Source organism: Triturus cristatus, chromosome 1_1 (assembly GCF_964204655.1).
Source record: "Triturus cristatus chromosome 1_1, aTriCri1.1, whole genome shotgun sequence".
In the NCBI taxonomy this organism is placed as follows: domain Eukaryota; kingdom Metazoa; phylum Chordata; class Amphibia; order Caudata; family Salamandridae; genus Triturus; species Triturus cristatus.
This window is the reverse complement of record NC_140579.1, coordinates 613,260,930-613,279,305: the sequence shown is the minus strand read 5'-3', so window position 1 is coordinate 613,279,305 and position 18,376 is coordinate 613,260,930. Positions and strand designations below refer to the sequence as shown.

Here is an 18,376-nt window from a genome sequence, read left to right as displayed (position 1 = left end):
CACTGCTGCCCTCTGCTGCCCTCTCGTGGTCAGAGTCAAAACTGGTGAGGCCCCGAACCAGCTCTCCCTCAGTGCCTCAGTCCCCCTCTGTAACAGTAGGCACAGCTCACGCTCCCCTTGCGGAGCACAACGCACAGCGTCTCTGACAGGCTATCATTTCAGGCTTTTAAAACTTGAGCAGTTGAACAACATCGAACACAAGTAATGGCACCGGTAAGAGAAGAAGCAGTGAAAGTGATAGGCAGTTTCTGTGGAAGGCAATTGGTGACCTCTCTCGTCTTCCGTCTCAGCTGGCAAAGCAGGGGGAGCACTGAGGGCACAGAGAAGGCACGGAGAATGCACCACACAGGGGTTAAAGTCCCTTGCCTCACCTCGGGCTCCTCGCTAAGCTGCTCCGACTTCAACTCAAAAGATGAAGGAGCGAAGCAGCGGATAGCTCGTCTGTTTGCTGGCAATAGTGAAAGCAGTGGCCGGGTTCACCCAGCGGATCCCTTGCTGCTCGGCTCACCGCGCTGCTCACTGCTCACTGTGTCGATGGCGGCTGCTGACGCAAAAACACGGATTCTGGATTCTTCGCCTCCCGACAGCAGATCCCAAAAATCATTTGATGGCCTCCGTTTTGCTGCGGTCTCCAACCAACTTCAATACGAAAAGGCCTCTCTGTTCCTACACTTTGTAACTGTCTTTCTCAGCTACAACTATCTCTAACAGTGTCTCTCTTCTCTCATTTCCTCTCAAAGTTGGTTTTTCTCTTTGAAGTTCTTACTGCCTCTTCCAGTCTCTTTACTACTCTCTCGCATACTCTCGGTTCAAGGCACTTTTCATTCAGTGACTCTCTCGCCCTTTGCCATCACCCCTGCTCCTCTCCCTCCCTCTCTCGCCAGGCTGGAGCTCAACTCGTGGCTGTGGCTGTGGCTCAGCTCGTGGGCTTCTGGGGGCCTCACGCCAAAAACAAGCCGAGTTTCAGGGAGATGATGTTCCCTGGTGTTACATCTGCCACCCGTGTACCATCTGGTTTGAATCCCAGCCTCGGCTGAACATCCATTGGATTCCGGCAAATCTTCCTGTGCCAGAAAAAACAGACCGTATGGTCTGTCTCTGTTAAGAACTGTTATGTCATTGGGCAAGGTGTGCACTATGTGAAACTGCCCAAAAAATAAAATCTGGCTTCTGCCTGTTACCCACACGCCAATCTCATTCTGCCTCAATGAAGCAGAAGGTATTACCATTTGATGTCAGCAAGAGAAGCCCATCTAGTGGCTAAATTGGACAATGTGAAACTAAAATATCTGGGATCAATCTAGCTTCCCTACTTAACCCAATTCTGTGATCCTACGTACATGTTTTTATTTCATCAAGCCTCTTTTCTTGTGCAGCATCACACAGAGAACCTTCAAATGGTGAATTTAGGAAGTACCTTGTATAAAATAAATATGTCGTGTTTGCGTTGCTGGCCTAGTGTTGCTCCATCGAAGATGAGAATCTAGGCGACATTTAAGGCATACATGACAACTGACAAGCCTCTTACTTTACTAATAGGATTGCCATCAGGATGCAGGTAGGAAAGTTTCTGAGTCCATGTTGAGAAATTGTCACTTTCAATAAATTCTTTTCCAATAATCTGATGTACAAATGTGAAACACTTTGGAATTGTTCAAGAAATACATTCGACTTCTGAAGATACCTTGCCACACTATAATCCATGAGATTCTTCAATTCCTGGTTCTAAATTCTTTACAATAGGCGATTTGTGATGCACCCAGCTGCTTAATACAAAGAAAGGACTGGCTTTTCAACTGTAATAACTCATTACAGTTAAGTTCTGACATCCCAGTGCCTGCTGCCAGAGCCAGCAGTGAGGGAAAAGGCAGGTTAGGTCACTGAGCATAAATATAGCAGCTGTTTAAAGAAGGAAAAAGAAAGGGACTTTTTTTTCTTCTCAGCTGTTTTTCTAACAGTGCATGAAGAAAGGAGATATTTATGGCAACATTTTTATTTTTTTGCACTCATTAGGTAGCTATAGAAAAGTTAGAATCGTTTCAACACAGTCCGAGCTATACGCTTTAAAAAAATAAACTTGCTTGTATTACACTCATTCAAATATCTTTTTGCAACAAATATCTAACAGCTTTTTGGATGTGTTTAGTTTTGCACTAGAGATTTATTTGTATTCTTTACATTTGCAAAGATGGTCTCTCTTGCATATGAAGAGCTACTCACCAAGGATTTAAGTGGTTTGTGGGGAAGGTGATTGTAAGACCATATATTTAAAGGTATAAGTTACCCTCTGATGTATATGATGAAGATATTGTAAGTCACCTCAGAGTTTCATAACCTTATAAATTAACTCAGCCTTTGGTCTCATTCCTCTATATGGTAGCAGATCTCCTCAGTGACTTACAAAGCCCTTATAATGTATGGTAAGGGGTAATTTATCCCATAGCTAATGTAATGCTTGTTGCATGATTTACGTGACAAATAAATGTAGGGCTCTGCTCATGCACGGGCTCTTAGAGCCAGAGCCAACCCTTGGCTCGGCTCTGGCTCAGCTCTCCTTGTTAATTTTTTGGGTTCCACTCTATTTACATCCATAAGCTTTTCTCTCACTCTCCGGTTTAAAAGGCTTCCCGCCCTAAGAGTCTGTCTCTCACTCGTTCTCTATTAACGTTTGTCTCTGTCTTTCTCTCAAAAACCCTCTCTCTCTGTTTATCTCTTCCTCTCTTTTTCAACGTTCTCTCTCCCCCTTCTCTTTCAGTCTTTTCTCGCTCTCTTTCTAGCTCTGACTTGACTACTCTTAGCAATTGTCACTTTCGTGGGCTGCCATTCCTCTGGCTTTGCAATATAGATAGAAAGGTACCCCCTGGAATTAATTTGTAGGTCAAGGAGCAAGGGGGGAAAAAACCACAAAGAAAATAAGAAAAAAACTCCAATGCGACCTGTATTCTTTCTCTATTGGCTCACTTGAGCTGCCCATTACTAGAATGATCAAGTCATGCGCGTAATCATATTATTTGTTGTCATTTTATGATATTTTTTACTTTATTCATATTTTCACAATTTATCTGATTATTCAAAGGCTAAAGACATATTTATGAAACCACGAGAAGTTCATTGATACAAATATACAAAGATGCAATGGTTCCACATTGAAATACATGCAATGATTGTTCTAATGCAGGGGTACTCACAAACTTTCTCTCGGGGGCCAAATTTAGAGTGTGGTTTGTGGCCGAGGGCCGCACCGGTGGGGGCGGGGTCAGTGGGGGAGGGGGCGGGGCCAGCGGGGGAGGGGGCGGGGCTAGAAAAAAAAACTGTGACCATGAGCTTGAACACAGGCCCCTGCAGCGGATGCCTTCGTCCACTGAGCCACCAGACCCGGCATGCGCGCATCTCTCTCTCTCCATCTCTCCATCTCCATCCATCCATCCATCTCTCTCTCTCTCTCCATCCATCCATCCATCTCTCTCTCCATCCATCCATCTCTCCATCCATCCATCTCTCCATCCATCCATCCATCTCTCCATCCATCCATCCATCTCTCCATCCATCCATCCATCTCTCTCTCCATCCATCCATCCATCTCTCCATCCATCCATCCATCTCTCCATCCATCCATCCATCTCTCTCTCCATCCATCCATCTCTCTCCATCCATCTCTCCATCCATCCATCCATCCATCTCTCTCCATCCATCCATCTCTCTCCATCCATCTCTCCATCCATCCATCTCTCTCTCCATCCATCCATCTCTCTCCATCCATCTCCCTCTCCCTCTCCCCCTCTCCATCCATCCCTCCCTCTCCCTCTCCCCCTCTCCATCCATCCCTCCCTCTCCCTCTCCCTCTCCCTCTCCCTCTCCCTCTCCCTCTCCCCCTCTCCATCCATCCATCCATCTCTCTCTCCATCCATCCATCTCTCTCCATCCATCTCTCTCTCCATCCATCTCCCTCTCCCTCTCCCCCTCTCCATCCATCTCTCTCTCCATCCATCTCCCTCTCCCTCTCCCCCTCTCCATCCATCCCTCCCTCTCCCTCTCCCTCTCCCCCTCTCCATCCATCCCTCCCTCTCCCTCTCCCTCTCCCCCTCTCCATCCATCTCTCTCTCCATCCATCTCCCTCTCCCTCTCCCCCTCTCCATCCATCTCTCTCTCCATCCATCTCCCTCTCCCTCTCCCCCTCTCCATCCATCTCTCTCTCCATCCATCTCCCTCTCCCTCTCCCCCTCTCCATCCATCCCTCCCTCTCCCCCTCTCCATCCATCCCTCTCCCTCTCCCTCTCCCTCTCCCTCTCCCTCTCCCTCTCCCTATCCCTCTCCCTCTCCCTATCCCTATCCCTATCCCTCTCCCTATCCCTATCCATCTCCCTCTCCCTATCCCTCTCCCTATCCATCTCCCTCTCCCTATCCCTCTCCCTATCCATCTCCCTCTCCCTATCCCTCTCCCTATCCCTCTCCATATCCATATCCATATCCCTCTCCCTCTCCCTCTCCATATCCCTCTCCATATCCATATCCCTCCCCCTCCCCCTCCCCCATCCCTATCCCTATCCCTATCCCTATCCCTCTCCCTATCCCTCTCCCTATCCCTCTCCATATCCCTCTCCCTATCCCTCTCCCTATCCCTCTCCATATCCCTCTCCATATCCCTCTCCATATCCATATCCATATCCATATCCCTCTCCCCTCCCTCCCTCCCTGCCTCGCTCTCTCTGTCCCTGCCTCCCTCTCTGTCCCTGCCTCCCTCTCTCTGTCCCTGCCTCCCTCTCTCTGTCCCTGCCTCCCTCTCTCTGTCCCTGCCTCCCTCTGTCTGTCCCTGCCTCCCTCTGTCTGTCCCTGCCTCCCTCTGTCTGTCCCTGCCTCCCTCTGTCTGTCCCTGCCTCCCTCTGTCTGTCCCTGCCTCCCTCTGTCTGTCCCTGCCTCCCTCTGTCTGTCCCTGCCTCCCTCTGTCTGTCCCTGCCTGCCTCTGTCTGTCCCTGCCTGCCTCTGTCTGTCCCTGCCTGCCTCTGTCTGTCCCTGCCTCTGTCTGTCCCTGCCTCTGTCTGTCCCTGCCTCTGTCTGTCCCTGCCTCCCTCTGTCTGTCCCTGCCTCCCTCTGTCTGTCCCTGCCTCCCTCTGTCTGTCCCTGCCTGCCTCTGTCTGTCCCTGCCTGCCTCTGTCTGTCCCTGCCTGCCTCTGTCTGTCCCTGCCTGCCTCTGTCTGTCCCTGCCTCTGTCTGTCCCTGCCTCTGTCTGTCCCTGCCTCTGTCTGTCCCTGCCTCTATCTGTCCCTGCCTCTATCTGTGCAAAAGTGGGACAGGAAACGCTATAAGAAATCCTACTGACTTTCCCCAGCCATGCTGACATTGCCCTGCAGTCAGTAGTTTTGGTCATTGAGACTTCACCTGCCCCCTGTCTGAGCCACTCAGCAAAGATTAGAGCCGAGAATGTAAAGCAGTTGTCACAACAACAGACTGACAATCTGATTACCAGGAAAACAAAAGGTGCTTCTAGCGGCCCTGCCCCCCCCTGGCACTGGGCAGTGTGACTGCACCAAACACCCTTTCATGTGCTAAGTGTGTTTGCAGAAGTCTCCTCTGCTGGTGTGAGCAGCCTGGGACATCAAAAGCACGCAAATGTGAAGCGAAAACGAAAAGTTGTTCCACCAATTAGTCAAGTCAAGTCAAGTCAGAGAATTTATAAAGCGCACTACATACCCAGAGGGTCTCAAGGCGCTAAGGAGGGGGGGGGGGAGGATTACTTGTCAAAAATCCACGTTTTAAGTTGCTTTCTGAAAGCCAGGTGGTTCTGGGTAAGGCGAAGGTGAGTGGGGAGTGAGTTCCATGTTTTAGCAGCCAGGTAAGAGAAGGATCTGCCTCCCATGGTGGTCTTGTTGATGCGAGGCACGGTGGCGAGGGCTTGGCTGGAGGAACGTAGTTGACGGGAGGGGGTGTAGAAGGACAGTCTTGAGTTGAGGCATTCTGGTCCGATGTCGTAGAGTGATTTGTGTGCGTGGGTTAGCAGTCGGAAAGTGATTCTCTTATTGACGGGTAGCCAGTGGAGGTCTTTCAGGTGACCAGAGATGTGTTCGTTGCGAGGGATGTCTAATATGATTCTGGCTGAGGCGTTTTGTATTCGTTGGAGTTTCTTTTGGAGTTTAGCGGTAGTGCCTGCGTAGAGGGTGTTTCCGTAGTCCAGTCGGCTCGTGACTAGAGCATGGGTGACTGTTTTCCTGGTTTCGGTGGGGATCCATCGAAATGTTTTTTTGAGCATGCGAAGAATGTTGAAGCAAGATGAAGATACGGCGCTGACTTGTCTGTTCATTGAAAGTGAAGAATCCAGGATAACGCCTAGGTTCCGTGCGTGGTCTGTCGGGATGGGTGCTTTTCCAAGGGCTACCGGCCACCAAGAGTCGTCCCATGCAGAGGGGGATGTACCTAGGATGAGGACTTCTGTTTTATCCGAGTTCAGTTTCAGACGGCTATGTTTCATCCATTCAGCAACTTCTTTCATTCCTTCGTGTAGGTTAGTTTTGGCGGTGCTGGGATCCTTGGTGAGAGAAAGGATCAGTTGAGTGTCATCCGCGTAAGAGATGATGTTGAGGTTGTGTTGGCGGGCGATGGTCGCGAGGGGGCTCATGTATACGTTGAAGAGGGTGGGGCTGAGAGAGGATCCTTGTGGTACGCCACAGATGACTTCGGTGGCCTCGGACTTGAATGGTGGAAGACGGACTCTCTGGGTTCTTCCGGTGAGGAACGAGGTGATCCATCCAAGTGCTTTTCCATGTATTCCGATGTTGGTGAGGCGTTGTAAAAGGGTGCTGTGGCAGACTGTGTCGAAGGCAGCAGAGAGGTCGAGGAGGATGAGGGCGACTGTATCTCCATTGTCCAGTAGGGTTCGAATGTCGTCTGTTGCTGCGATAAGGGCGGTCTCAGTGCTGTGTTTTGCTCGGAAGCCAGATTGTGAGGAGTCGAGGGATTTGTTGGCTTCGAGGAAAGCGGTGAGCTGGTTGTTGACAGCTTTCTCGATTACTTTGGCCGGGAATGGAAGGAGCGAGATGGGGCGGTAATTTTTGAGTTCGGTGGGGTCCGCTGTGGGTTTTTTCAGAAGGGCGGTGAGTTCAGCGTGTTTCCAGGTTTCCGGAAAGGTGGCGGAGTTGAAGGAGCAGTTGATGACGTCTCGGAGGTGCGGTGCTATGACGGAGTCTGCTTTGTTGAAGATGTGGTGAGGGCATGGGTCTGTGGGGGATCCTGAGTGGATGGAGTTCATTAGGCGGATGGTGTCCTCAGTGGAGATTGGGTTCCAGTCGTTAAGGGTGTTCGCGGGGGGAGAGTGTTCAGCATGTGGTTGGGTGGGTTGGGCCCCGGGTTGGTTGTCGAAGCTGTTGTGGATGTCTGCAATCTTGTTGTGGAAGAATGAGGCTAGGGAGTCGCAGAGGGCTTGAGAGGGGGTGATGTCGTTGGAGTTGGCCGAGGGATTGGAAAACTCCTTGACGATGTTGAAAAGTTCCTTGCTGTTGTGGGCGTTGTTGTCGAGTCGGTCCTTGAATGCTGTTTTCTTGGCCTTTCGGATTAGTTGGTGGTGAGTGCGGGTGGCGTTTTTGAAGGCGTCCTTGGTGTTGGTGGTTGGGTCTTTTTTCCACGCTTTTTCAAGGGTGCGGCAGAGTTTCTTGGACTTCTTAAGATCATCGTTGAACCATGAGGCCTTCTTGTTGCCAGGTTTGCTTTGACGTTTTTTCAGTGGTGCTAAGGTGTCTGCGGTGTTGGATAGCCATAGGGTGAAGTTGGCGGCGGCTAGGTTTGGGTCCGAGGAGTGGGCTGGGGTGTTTAGAAGGAGCGATGAGGAGATCTGGTCGGAGGTGATTTTGTTCCAGTTTCTTTGCAGAGTCGGTTGGAGGTGGTTGGTGGGTTTGGGCTTGTTGTAGGTGAAGTGAACGCAGCTGTGGTCAGTCCAGAGGAGATCCGTAGTGTGGCTGAAGGAGACATGATTGCTGGATGTGAAGATGGGGTCGAGTGTGTGACCTGCGATGTGGGTAGGGGAAGTGACCAGTTGTTTAAGTCCGAGGTTGGCGAGGTTGTCCAGGAGGGTGGTGGTGTTGTGGTCGTTGATCTTTTCAAGGTGAAAGTTGAGGTCTCCCAGAAGGATGTATTCTTTGGAGGGGAGCGCGAGTGGAGTGATGAAGTCCGTGATGTCTTCACTGAATTTTGCGCGGGGTCCTGGTGGTCTGTAGAGGAGGGTGCCTCTGAGTGTGGTCTTGGGGTCGATGTGGATCTGGAAGTGAAGGTGTTCGGAGTTGGCGAGGTTGGCGTCAGAGCTGGTTGAGATGCGGATTGATTTCTTATGGACGATAGCGATTCCTCCTCCTGTGTGGCTGGTACGGTCTTTGCGAGTGATCTTATAGTCTTCAGGGATGGCAATGGTGATGTCTGGGGCGGAGGAAGCGTTCATCCATGTTTCCGTTAGGAAGGCGACGTCCGGGGAGGTGGTGTCTAGTAGATTCCATAGGTCAATGGCGTGTCTGTGGACAGATCGGGTGTTGAGAAGGATGCATTGTAGGTGGTTGGGGTCGGGAATCTGAGGTGTGGTAGTAGCGGAGATGTTGTTGGTGCCGGTGAATTTGCAGGAGTAGCAGGAGAAAGGTCCATGGGTCTGTCCAGGAGCGGCTTGGACGCAGTTGGGGGCGCGACCGGGGTTAAGGGCTAGGAGGGTGGTGGCATCGTAGGTAATGCGGGAGGGCTGGGCAGCGCGCGGGGCAGGGGGTCTGGCGCTGGGCGCGGTCCAGGCGCGGACGGGCGTAGACGGGCTTACCTTTGGCGCACCTTCGGCGCGGGTTGGGCGCGGACGCTGCGCGTGGACGCTGCGCGCGGGAACTGTTGTCATATATGGGTAGTGGAGGGGGAGGGGCGAGGGCGTCTCAGCTGGGAGGCGGGGCGGGCTAGAGATGAGCACAACAACAACAACAACACATGTTAACGCGCCGTTGACTTAATATGTTCCTCACAGTGAGAACCTGTTAAACATTTGGTTGGTACATTTGAAAAAAGCTGTTTTTCAATAAATACAAAAGTACAGTGTTTAATGTCATAAGAATTTGATATTAACTCATACATGCCAACATTCCAGAAAAGCAAAGTGGGAGAGTTAAAAAAAAAAAATTCAGGAGAATGGGGCCTTCAATCGGGTTTCTGTCATGTATGGACTTTGAATGTGCTGCTGCAGGATCGGACATTTGAAAGCAAATTCACGTGTTTTTTAAATCACCTTTCAGAAGCATGGAGCGCAATCGCAGGCTGAGAAAGAGGGGGATGCAAGAGTTTGAACTGGCCTGGCAGGTTGTGGCCAGTGCATACACCCCCCCCCCTCCTCCCTCCCCCTCCTCCCTCGTCAGCCCGGGCTGAAACAGCTTCGGGCACACACACAGCCGCCACCCCCCCCCCCCCTCCCAGTACTTCACAGACCATTGCTTGTTAATGAGGCTTTGTTGGTATTTCACCTCTTCTAGACCTCCTGCATCGCCATTCTGACTATTGCTGGAAGAATTAGCACGTTACACAATACCGAGCCCTGTCTGCTGAAACCCCGAGGAATCGGGTTTTTGCTTGCAGGAATAGGTTTCATTGCTAGTCTCCCGCCTGAATCGGGAGTGTTGGCATGTCTGTTAACTGTATGCTGGGTGAAAAACGTAGTGAAACTGTAATTTTACACGGCAGGGACGCTCGGCATCCTGTGATTCTGGGCAAATCACCTAATCTCCCCGTGCCTAACAAAATGCAAGTGTTAATCTGTAATGCAGCTGGTGCTCATGTAAAGCACTTCAATACCGTCAGGTCGAGTCAATGATGATCATCAAGTCCTGGGAGAATTATAGAAAACCTGCTTTGTGCATTTATCAGGGTTTATCTGCAAAATTTGCACTGTGTATTTTTAAGGGGCAAATAAAGAAACTGGGGTAGATTTTTGATGGAATCTGCACGCGTTTTGCTTTTGATGCCACAAAAAACAAGTAGCAGCACACCGATAGTAGATATGACCGGAATACATTTAGGGAAGGTGGTTTATTGCGAAGAGGCCTTTTGGCGAGTCCATTTCTGACAGCTTCGAGGGGTTTCCATGCATGCCACTGTCAGCCAAGAGGCAAGATTGCTTGCCTTCGAGGAGGCCTCATGGCACGAAGGAAGGCTATCCCGGGTGGTAACTCGAAGCACCATGTGATTTTCGACAGCTGCTCCAAAGTGCTCGCACTTTCCCTCCCAGTCACATAATTCTGTTAGCGCCACCACTTGAACGTCTGCGCTTGTGCAGTCTCTTGAAACACGGGCCTCGGAAATCAATTTGATTACCTCTCGGAATTAAGTATGCACAACTGAGAGCCCCAGCGGGCCGCCAAGGAAGGCTTGCCGGGCCGCTGACGGCCCGCGGGCCGTACTATGAGTATCCCTGTTCTAATGCATTGTTAAACAAGCACTGGCATAGCCAATAGGTCTCACCTTTGGGACCTTAAAAGTGTTTAGCCATGCAACAGTTAATGCTATTGCAGTAAGGATATTGTGCTGCATAACTAAATACTTATAAGGTCCGAAAGGCGAGAGACCTATTGGCTATGCCAATGCTTGTTCCAATATATTATCGGGAGAATTCAACTGAAAGTGAGACAGTAAGCCGCTCAGGTATTACAGCCAGCTTTGGAGGGCGCCAGTAGTGGAAGGCGGCAGTGCCGGAAATGAGCAGTGCAAGTAATGGAAGTGGGAAGCAACCTAAGAAGAACAATTTTGGGACAATGCACTTTTTTATTATTGTTTTTTTTCTTAATAATTAAGCAATAACGGACAATTCCCCTAACTCACCTCTCAACTCTGCGGAGTCTCGAGCTAGCCGTTGCTGCAAGAGCTCCTGCTGCTTTTCCAGGTACTCCTTGATGAAGTTGTTTTGACTCATCTCCTTGCCGATCTGCAGGGGGTACAAAGCATAGTGGTCAGAGAATCCACCGCTAGCATCCAGTCCAGCCTTGTATGCCACACAGATATGGGGTTAACTGAGTGTATTTGCTCACTCAAAAGCTTCAAATACCATGCCACTGTACGCCATTTTAGTGTCCGATTTTTCCATGGCATCTGGATACCACTGCTGCTCAAGTAACAAGTAATGTTCTCTGCGACTCAAAATATCGCAATGCCGATATACGTGCATGCACTAGCACCTCTAATGTGATACACACATATAACTGTTGTATGCAGGCCCTTATGGTTAATGCTAGATTTATCTGACCTTACTGCCAGTCGAACGGGTTACATGCTGCAGATCTGATATGTTGAAAAATGCACAGGAACAGTGGTAAATCCAACTGGTTTATTAGCTTCTTCAGGATACCATCAACAGCTACTTGCCCAGCTCATGCTTCAGGACAACTGCCGTTCCTGGAACCTTATTGCAGTTTAGGTTCTCACATCCCTTGCATGTACATTCCATACCATGGCCAACATAAAACAAGCATTGGCATAGCCAATAGGTCTCGCCTTTGGGACCTTATAAGTGTTTAGCCATGCAACAGTTGCATAACTAAATAATTATAAGGTCCCAAAAGCGAGACCTATTGGCTATGCAAAGCGAAAGTGAAAGTGATCGCGATCAAACATCAAAGCGAAAGTAATCGCAGTAAAGCGCGGCGCCCGCGCACATGCACTGTAGCTCTAGGCTGGCCTGGTAGCACTTTAGCCCACTCAATAAGTCTCGCCAGACCAGCGCATGCGCTTGGCAAGGCGAGACCTAAAAACAAGCATTAGCAATGCAATAGGTCTCGCATTTATAAGAGTTTGAGCTATTGGCTTTGTAAAATTACAATGCCTTTTATTTATGTTTTGGTTTTTAACACAAATAAAAGGCATTGTCATTTACAATGTCAGTAGCATAAACTCGCATAAATACGAGACCTTGCATTGCAAATGCTTGTTAATTCTGTACTTGAGGAACGATCATGACGTTTGCGAAAGATAATTTGAATATGGAGTGAATCAGGTAATTGGCTCAAGGGAAAGACTTGGACTACCCTCCTCATTGCATGAATATTGATCCAGAGTGATGAGTATGATAAAAGTAAAGAGAATATTTTACTGTTTATTATCTTATTTCTAAGTTATTAAGGACTAGTTACCCACCGCCTGGGCGCATGCCGACACTAAGCTTCATGACTCTATAAAGCTCTTGGACGCAACGTAGTTTGACACTAATTTATACAGCTCGCCGATTAACTATTGCACATGTTAATCTCAGAAAATCAGCTGCTCTCCAATAAACCAACTCAATCACAGAACGAACGTCGGACAGAATCAATTGATGGTTTTCATATCCTTCAACACAGGAAACACAGAGTACAAATATAAAAGCTGTGGAAATTGTGGTTGGCGAGCAGTAAAAGAAGGCGTGGCACTTGTGGAACAGGCGCTGATAGTTTGAGTGTTTACAGTGTGACGGGCGAGGGAGGGGGCAAGTGCGATTGTTGAATGTGGGTCAGTGCTATTAAAGGGTGCATTTTCGTAGGTCTGTACGTAATTTAAGTTTAAAAAAATTATGTTTGTGTGCTGAGTGTACAATCATGTGTGCCCATGCTATTAATCTTAAAGGGTGCATTGTGTGGCCCCATTGTAAACGTAAAAGTGTGCATAGCGCTCTAAATAAATTAAAAGTGCCCGCTATTACTAAAGCTGGCATCCCACTGTTGTGAATTAAGGCAGAATGTGATTAAGCATTTACTGAAAACATTAATGCTTTCCCTTGCGATCATGTTTTCTTCGTTATGTTGACCGAAGTCCGGACTCCATTTTGTATTGACATGCTGCCATGTGTTCACCACGAGGAGAGTCCGACCTCTGTGTTAGCTGCTCTTGTAATCTGCCTAGCAACAGTTTATAAATAGCTCCCTCTTGTCCGTCTGGCGCATGCCCAGACTTGACCACATCTGTTATAATTAGCCTTGCTTGACCATGTCCTTTCGCGGGCTCAAGGAGTGTGTTGGCTCCGCCTATGTATTGATTCAGTAATGAGAATGACCATAAATGGTAATGTTCTTCGACCTCATGTTGTATCCACCCACTCATGAGCCCCTCTGTTGTGTATAAAAGGGGACTGTGTACGAATGTTCTTTGTGCTACTCCATGCAATACTGAAGAGTGTTGTGTGGATTGTAGGACCACCCTTAAGGGTTAATAAACGTTGTTTTTGTACTTTGCAGTTTCCGTGCCAACTTCCTTATAGATTCCGTTACAGGAGAGCGAACCCTTGTGCTTTGCGGGCCTAGCTGGGGCCTGTATTCATCAATTGGCGCCCGTCACGTGGGGCTCATCGGCGACTCGGATGCTCGAAGGACTGGTCGCGACGAAGGTGAGGAGTTTGGCCGGGGACGTGATCACTGCCAGCGGCGTCTTAGCCCTGGCATCCCGAGGTTTTTTCTTCCTTCCCTTCCGAGCTGACCGTCTGGGTGGCGCCGGTCCTCGACTGAGACCTCTTCTGTCGGTCCTGCCGTGAGAGCCGTTTGGGCGATTGTGGAGCTTGGCAGTTGGAACCTGGACTCTTGATTGGTAAGAACCGTTGTACGGTACTTGCTCCGAGTTTTTGAAGCCTGGGATGGCTATTTGAGTTTGATTGATGATGACTAGTCATATTTTGAATTTGTCTTTGTGAAAATATATGCGTTGCAACACATATAGGCAGGTAATGTGGAGAAATTTCTCCAGGAGCTGTGTAAACTTTGAACGGCGCAACGATTAAGTGCCATTTTTTTCCTTATAATATTGCATATTTTGCACTATTTCTGAGCATGCCTGCTTTCAGCGCACTCCGTAAGTGGTGCTGCTGTTTTGGTAACCGGTTGAACCTCGAGGAATCTGCTCCAGCCCCCCCAGAGGGGACTCCTAATAGGGATATGTATGTGAAGCATGGTCTTTCTTCCATAATGTACAGCACGCTATGGAGGAAATACACAAGGAAGGATCCTGAGTTGCGATGGCCTTTGTATGGATCGTTTGATATACGTAAGATTGAGTATGTGGAACAGTGTATGTGTAAGCGACGTGCTCGTCAGGATATGTTTGAGTGTGTGCGATTATGGGTGAAGGAAGTGCGTGAGCGAGAGAAACGTGAGAAAGCGCTGTTTGATAAAGAGCAACGGAAGAATGACCATGTGCGAGCGCAGGAAGCGAAGCGTCGGGAGGACAAAGAGCACACGGACAGACAAGAGAAAGAGCGTAGGCTACAGGTCTCGGGTCAATATGTTGTTCGCCAGCCACTTTATCCTGTCCTTAATAATCCTGATGATGATTTTTATTTACTAGATCGCTCTCCGCCCCCTTATGTTGGCGCATCCGCTCCGCGGCCGCAAGATTCTGGCCCGGCTCCGGGTAAGGTAGACACACGGTCCATGTTATCGGCCGAGCATATGGCTGAGCTTCGGAAACTTTCCCTCCGTGCCCTTAAGGGCAAGATATCTAAGGAGGAGTTGTTCCATACTTGGGGGTCGTGGCAAGATAGAGAGAGGGTGTATTTTCTGTCTCATTTCGCAGATGAAGTAATTGCTGCTTTCCGAAAATATTCTAGTGTCCTTGAGCCTGACGAAGTGTCTTCGGATGCCGGAGCATTACGTAATGGTGTTTTTTCTCCCCCTAAGGCTCCTGAGGCGGCGAGGCGGTTGTTCGCTTTGCGGGACGAGGTGCTGGCCCTTAGAGAGAAAGCACGCCAACAAACGGAGGAGGAGAAGCAGTCGGATTCGTCTGCAGCAGGGGGCCACCCATCTGCCTCCCAGTCAGATAAGGATGACATAGTGCATGCTAAACCAATGCGAGAGGCGGCGCCTTTGTATGTTCCTCCTAAGGGAGCAGGGACTAGCTCGGACATTAACTCCGCCGATGCTAGGGGATATTTTGTATATAATTGGGTTTACACTCCATGGCATAGGGCCGATGTTATGGCATTAAAGAATGCGCTGCCTGACCCCCGCAAGAATCCAGCGGCCTTCTATGAAGAAGTCGAGGGGGCCTTGAATTCTTGCATTATGACCTTAGCGGATATAGACCTGTTCTTTGGCCTTATCCTACCGCCGGATACGTGGCGCTCTGTCCGAAAGGTAGACGATGCGGTTGCCTTCAAGGCCCGGTGGTCTGACCTTGAGGATGAGGATAGGGAACGGAAGCCTGCACAGAAACCACCCCAGAATATTTTAGATCTCCCCGCTGCTATTGTGACTAAGTTGAAGACGATTATCCCCCCTAAAAAGATTGACTGGAATATGTTAGCTGCATGTAAACAGAAAGTTGACGAGTCAGTTGCGGACTTCTTTACGCGCTTTGAGGAGACGTTTCATGATTTTAGTGGCCAGTCGCTTACTGACGACACGGGCCGCCACCTTTTCGCGGACAAATATGTGGCTAATCTGCTACCGGCAGTTGCAGCCCGGCTAAAAGCGAGCGAGAGTTCCTGGTCCTCCGCGACGCCGACGGCCCTTCTGACTATCGCTCAGTATTATGAGCGTCAGGAGCACGAGGCGAAGGGCCAGGAGGAGAAGAAATCGAAAGATCTCAAAACCAAGGTGATGTTAGCACAAGTATACGGCCCGCCCCGACGGGGTAATAATAATAGAGGAAGGGGCGGATCTTATGGTCCCCCTTCGGGCCGATCTGATTTGAATAGGAACCAGTGTGCGTACTGCAAGCAGTTGGGCCATTGGGCCAGGGATTGCCCAGCGTTGCGTGCTTCGCGTCAGGGGCACACTCCGGGTGGCTCGAGAGGTAGGGGGGGCTTCTCGAACTTTAGAGGGAATTCTAACGATAATGTCCGTTTCGATACTGTCGGGCGGCACCGAGATGGCTCAAATGTTTTTGATCGCCAGCACCAGTATCATGTATCGGACATCGATCAATCGGGATATCACGATTCGCAGCATGCATAGGAATGCGTTGGATGGGGGTCTGAATCAGTTGAGGTGCCGGTCGATCAGACGGGTCCTTATGTATCGGCTGAAGTTTTAGGTTCTACTGATCAGTTCCTAGTAGATACAGGAGCGACACGTAGTGCATTGTCTAGGTACTTGGTTCCGGGGGCTCCCCCATCCGGCTCAGTGGTTACATCGGTAGGGTTTGACGGTACGCTCTCCCGAAGCCCTCTTTCACAGCCCCTTACATTTAAAGTTGATTGTTTTTCTGCGCCCTGTCCGTTTCTGCTTGCTCCATATACACCGGATAACATTATGGGCCTTGATATGTTAAAGTACTTTAGGGCTACAATCCGCTGCTCCCCTGAGGGTGTGAGGGTGATCTTAAATGACAACTATCCCAGGTCTGGGCGGATGTGTACGATATCAGAGGATGCGTTGTTGGCTACCCTCCCCCGAGCTTTATGGGCGACTTCGGACACAGATGTGGGACAAATGGTGATTCCTCCGGTCCACATTAGTGTCCAGGAGGGGGCGGTGTTACCACGCCTCCCGCAGTATCGTATTTCCCAGGAGGGCGAGGAGGCTCTCATACAGATTGTGCAAGACTTGATCGCAGTAGGGGTAGTGGAAGAAGTTCCCTATAATATCTGTAACAGTCCGATTCTCCCAATTTTGAAAAAGGACACGGATGCAAAGGTCTATCGGTTCATAATTGATTTGAGGGAGGTAAACAAGATCGTGATACCTCAGTACCCGGTGGTTTCTGATATCACGACGTTGCTTACCTTGGTCCCGCCTACGGCGACCATGTTTTCAGTGATTGATTTGAAGAATGCCTTCTTTTCCATTCCCATTCACCCTGATAGCCGATTTCTTTTTGGGTTCACATTAAACAATAGATCTTATCGTTTTTGTAGAATTCCCCAAGGCTATACAGAAAGCCCTAGTATTTACAGTCAGGCTTTGAAACGACAGTTGGATTCCTTTGTTTTACTCGAGGGGGTCGCCCTCATTCAATATGTCGACGACATCTTGTTGGCGGCTGACACCCTGGAGTTGTGTGAAAAGAGCACGTTATCCCTCCTTTCCTTTTTAGCCTCCCACAATCATAAAGTATCTCGGAAGAAATTGCAATTCTGTAGACCAAAGGTGACTTATTTAGGTCACCTTTTGTCTAAGGAGGGGCGTGCACTCACACCAGATCGTATCCAAGTAATTTTGGACACACCGAGACCATCCACGCAGAAGGATGTGCGTGCATTTTTGGGCCTTGTTTCTTTTTGTAGACAGTGGATATTGGGGTTTTCACACATAGCTAAGCCATTACTAGCTCTTTTGACAAGAGACACGCCTATCCCAATCCCTTGGTCAGATGAGTGTGATGCTGCTTTTCAGCAACTGCGACAGGCCCTTTGTTCAGCACCAGTGTTAGGGACCCCTGATTATGCAAAACCCTTTTCGTTGTATGTGCATGAGAAAGATGGATGTGCATTGTCAGTTTTAGTGCAGATGCACGGCGATAAGCAGCGCCCTTGTGCATATTTTTCGGCTGTGCTTGATCCTGTCGCCCGAGCATTACCAGGGTGTTTTCGCTCGGTAGCGGCGACAGCTGTGTCAATACGCCAAAGTGAAGGAATTGTGTTGTCCCATAAATTGTTGGTGTTAGTTCCCCATGCTGTGGATGCCCTGCTTAATCAAACAAAGACGCAGCATTTGACCAGTGCCCGTTTAACGGGATATGAGCTGACGCTTTTGGCTCCTCATATTACGTTGAAAAGGTGCGTGACATTAAACCCGGCCACATTGTTGCCATACCCCGAGACCCAGCCTGAGGCGCAGAAAGCGCATGATTGTATTCTTGTGACTGAGGAACAAACAAAGGGTCGTATTGATCTCCAGGATACGCCCTTTTCAGATGTAGATGGAGAGTTGTGGGTAGACGGATCATGCCTGAAGCTACCAGATGGTACGACTTCAGCAGCGTATGCAATTACCACATTACACACGATAGTGGAGACAGCACGCATACCACAGAAATCAGCTCAGGCAGCGGAACTGATAGCATTAACACGAGCATGTGAGCTCAGTACAGGATTATGTGTGAATGTTTATACAGATAGCCGCTATGCCTTCGGAGTAGCGCATGACTTCGGCCTACTCTGGAAGGAGAGAGGGTTTTTAACGTCACATGGAGTACAGATAATGCATGGAGAGTTAGTTCATAATCTTTTAACTGCATTGACATACCCAAAGAAAATTGCTATCGTTAAGTGTAGCGCCCATAGGAAAGTAGTTGATAAAGTTGGAGAAGGGAATGCGTTAGCAGACCGGGTAGCACGGGAGACTGCGATGCAGCCCGGCGCTACTGCCATGTATGTAGTAAAGTCACAGGTGGAAAGATGGCGTGATGCGAAGGAGGAAGTGCGAGAAATGCAAAGGACCGCTTCTGACAAAGAGCGGGAACAATGGGCTAGCGAAGGAGAACT

General features: G+C 49.3%; 1 protein-coding gene across 1 annotated transcript in view; it reads right to left on the bottom strand.

Moving 5' to 3' along the window:
- The window catches only part of LOC146870712 (apoptotic chromatin condensation inducer in the nucleus-like), a 593,254-nt gene that overhangs the window by 351,020 nt on the left and 223,858 nt on the right, over positions 1-18,376 (bottom strand). The window contains exon 6 of the mRNA XM_085643796.1: positions 10,816-10,918. Coding sequence (XP_085499922.1) covers positions 10,816-10,918 — 103 coding nt within the window. The remainder of the gene's footprint in view (positions 1-10,815; positions 10,919-18,376) is intronic.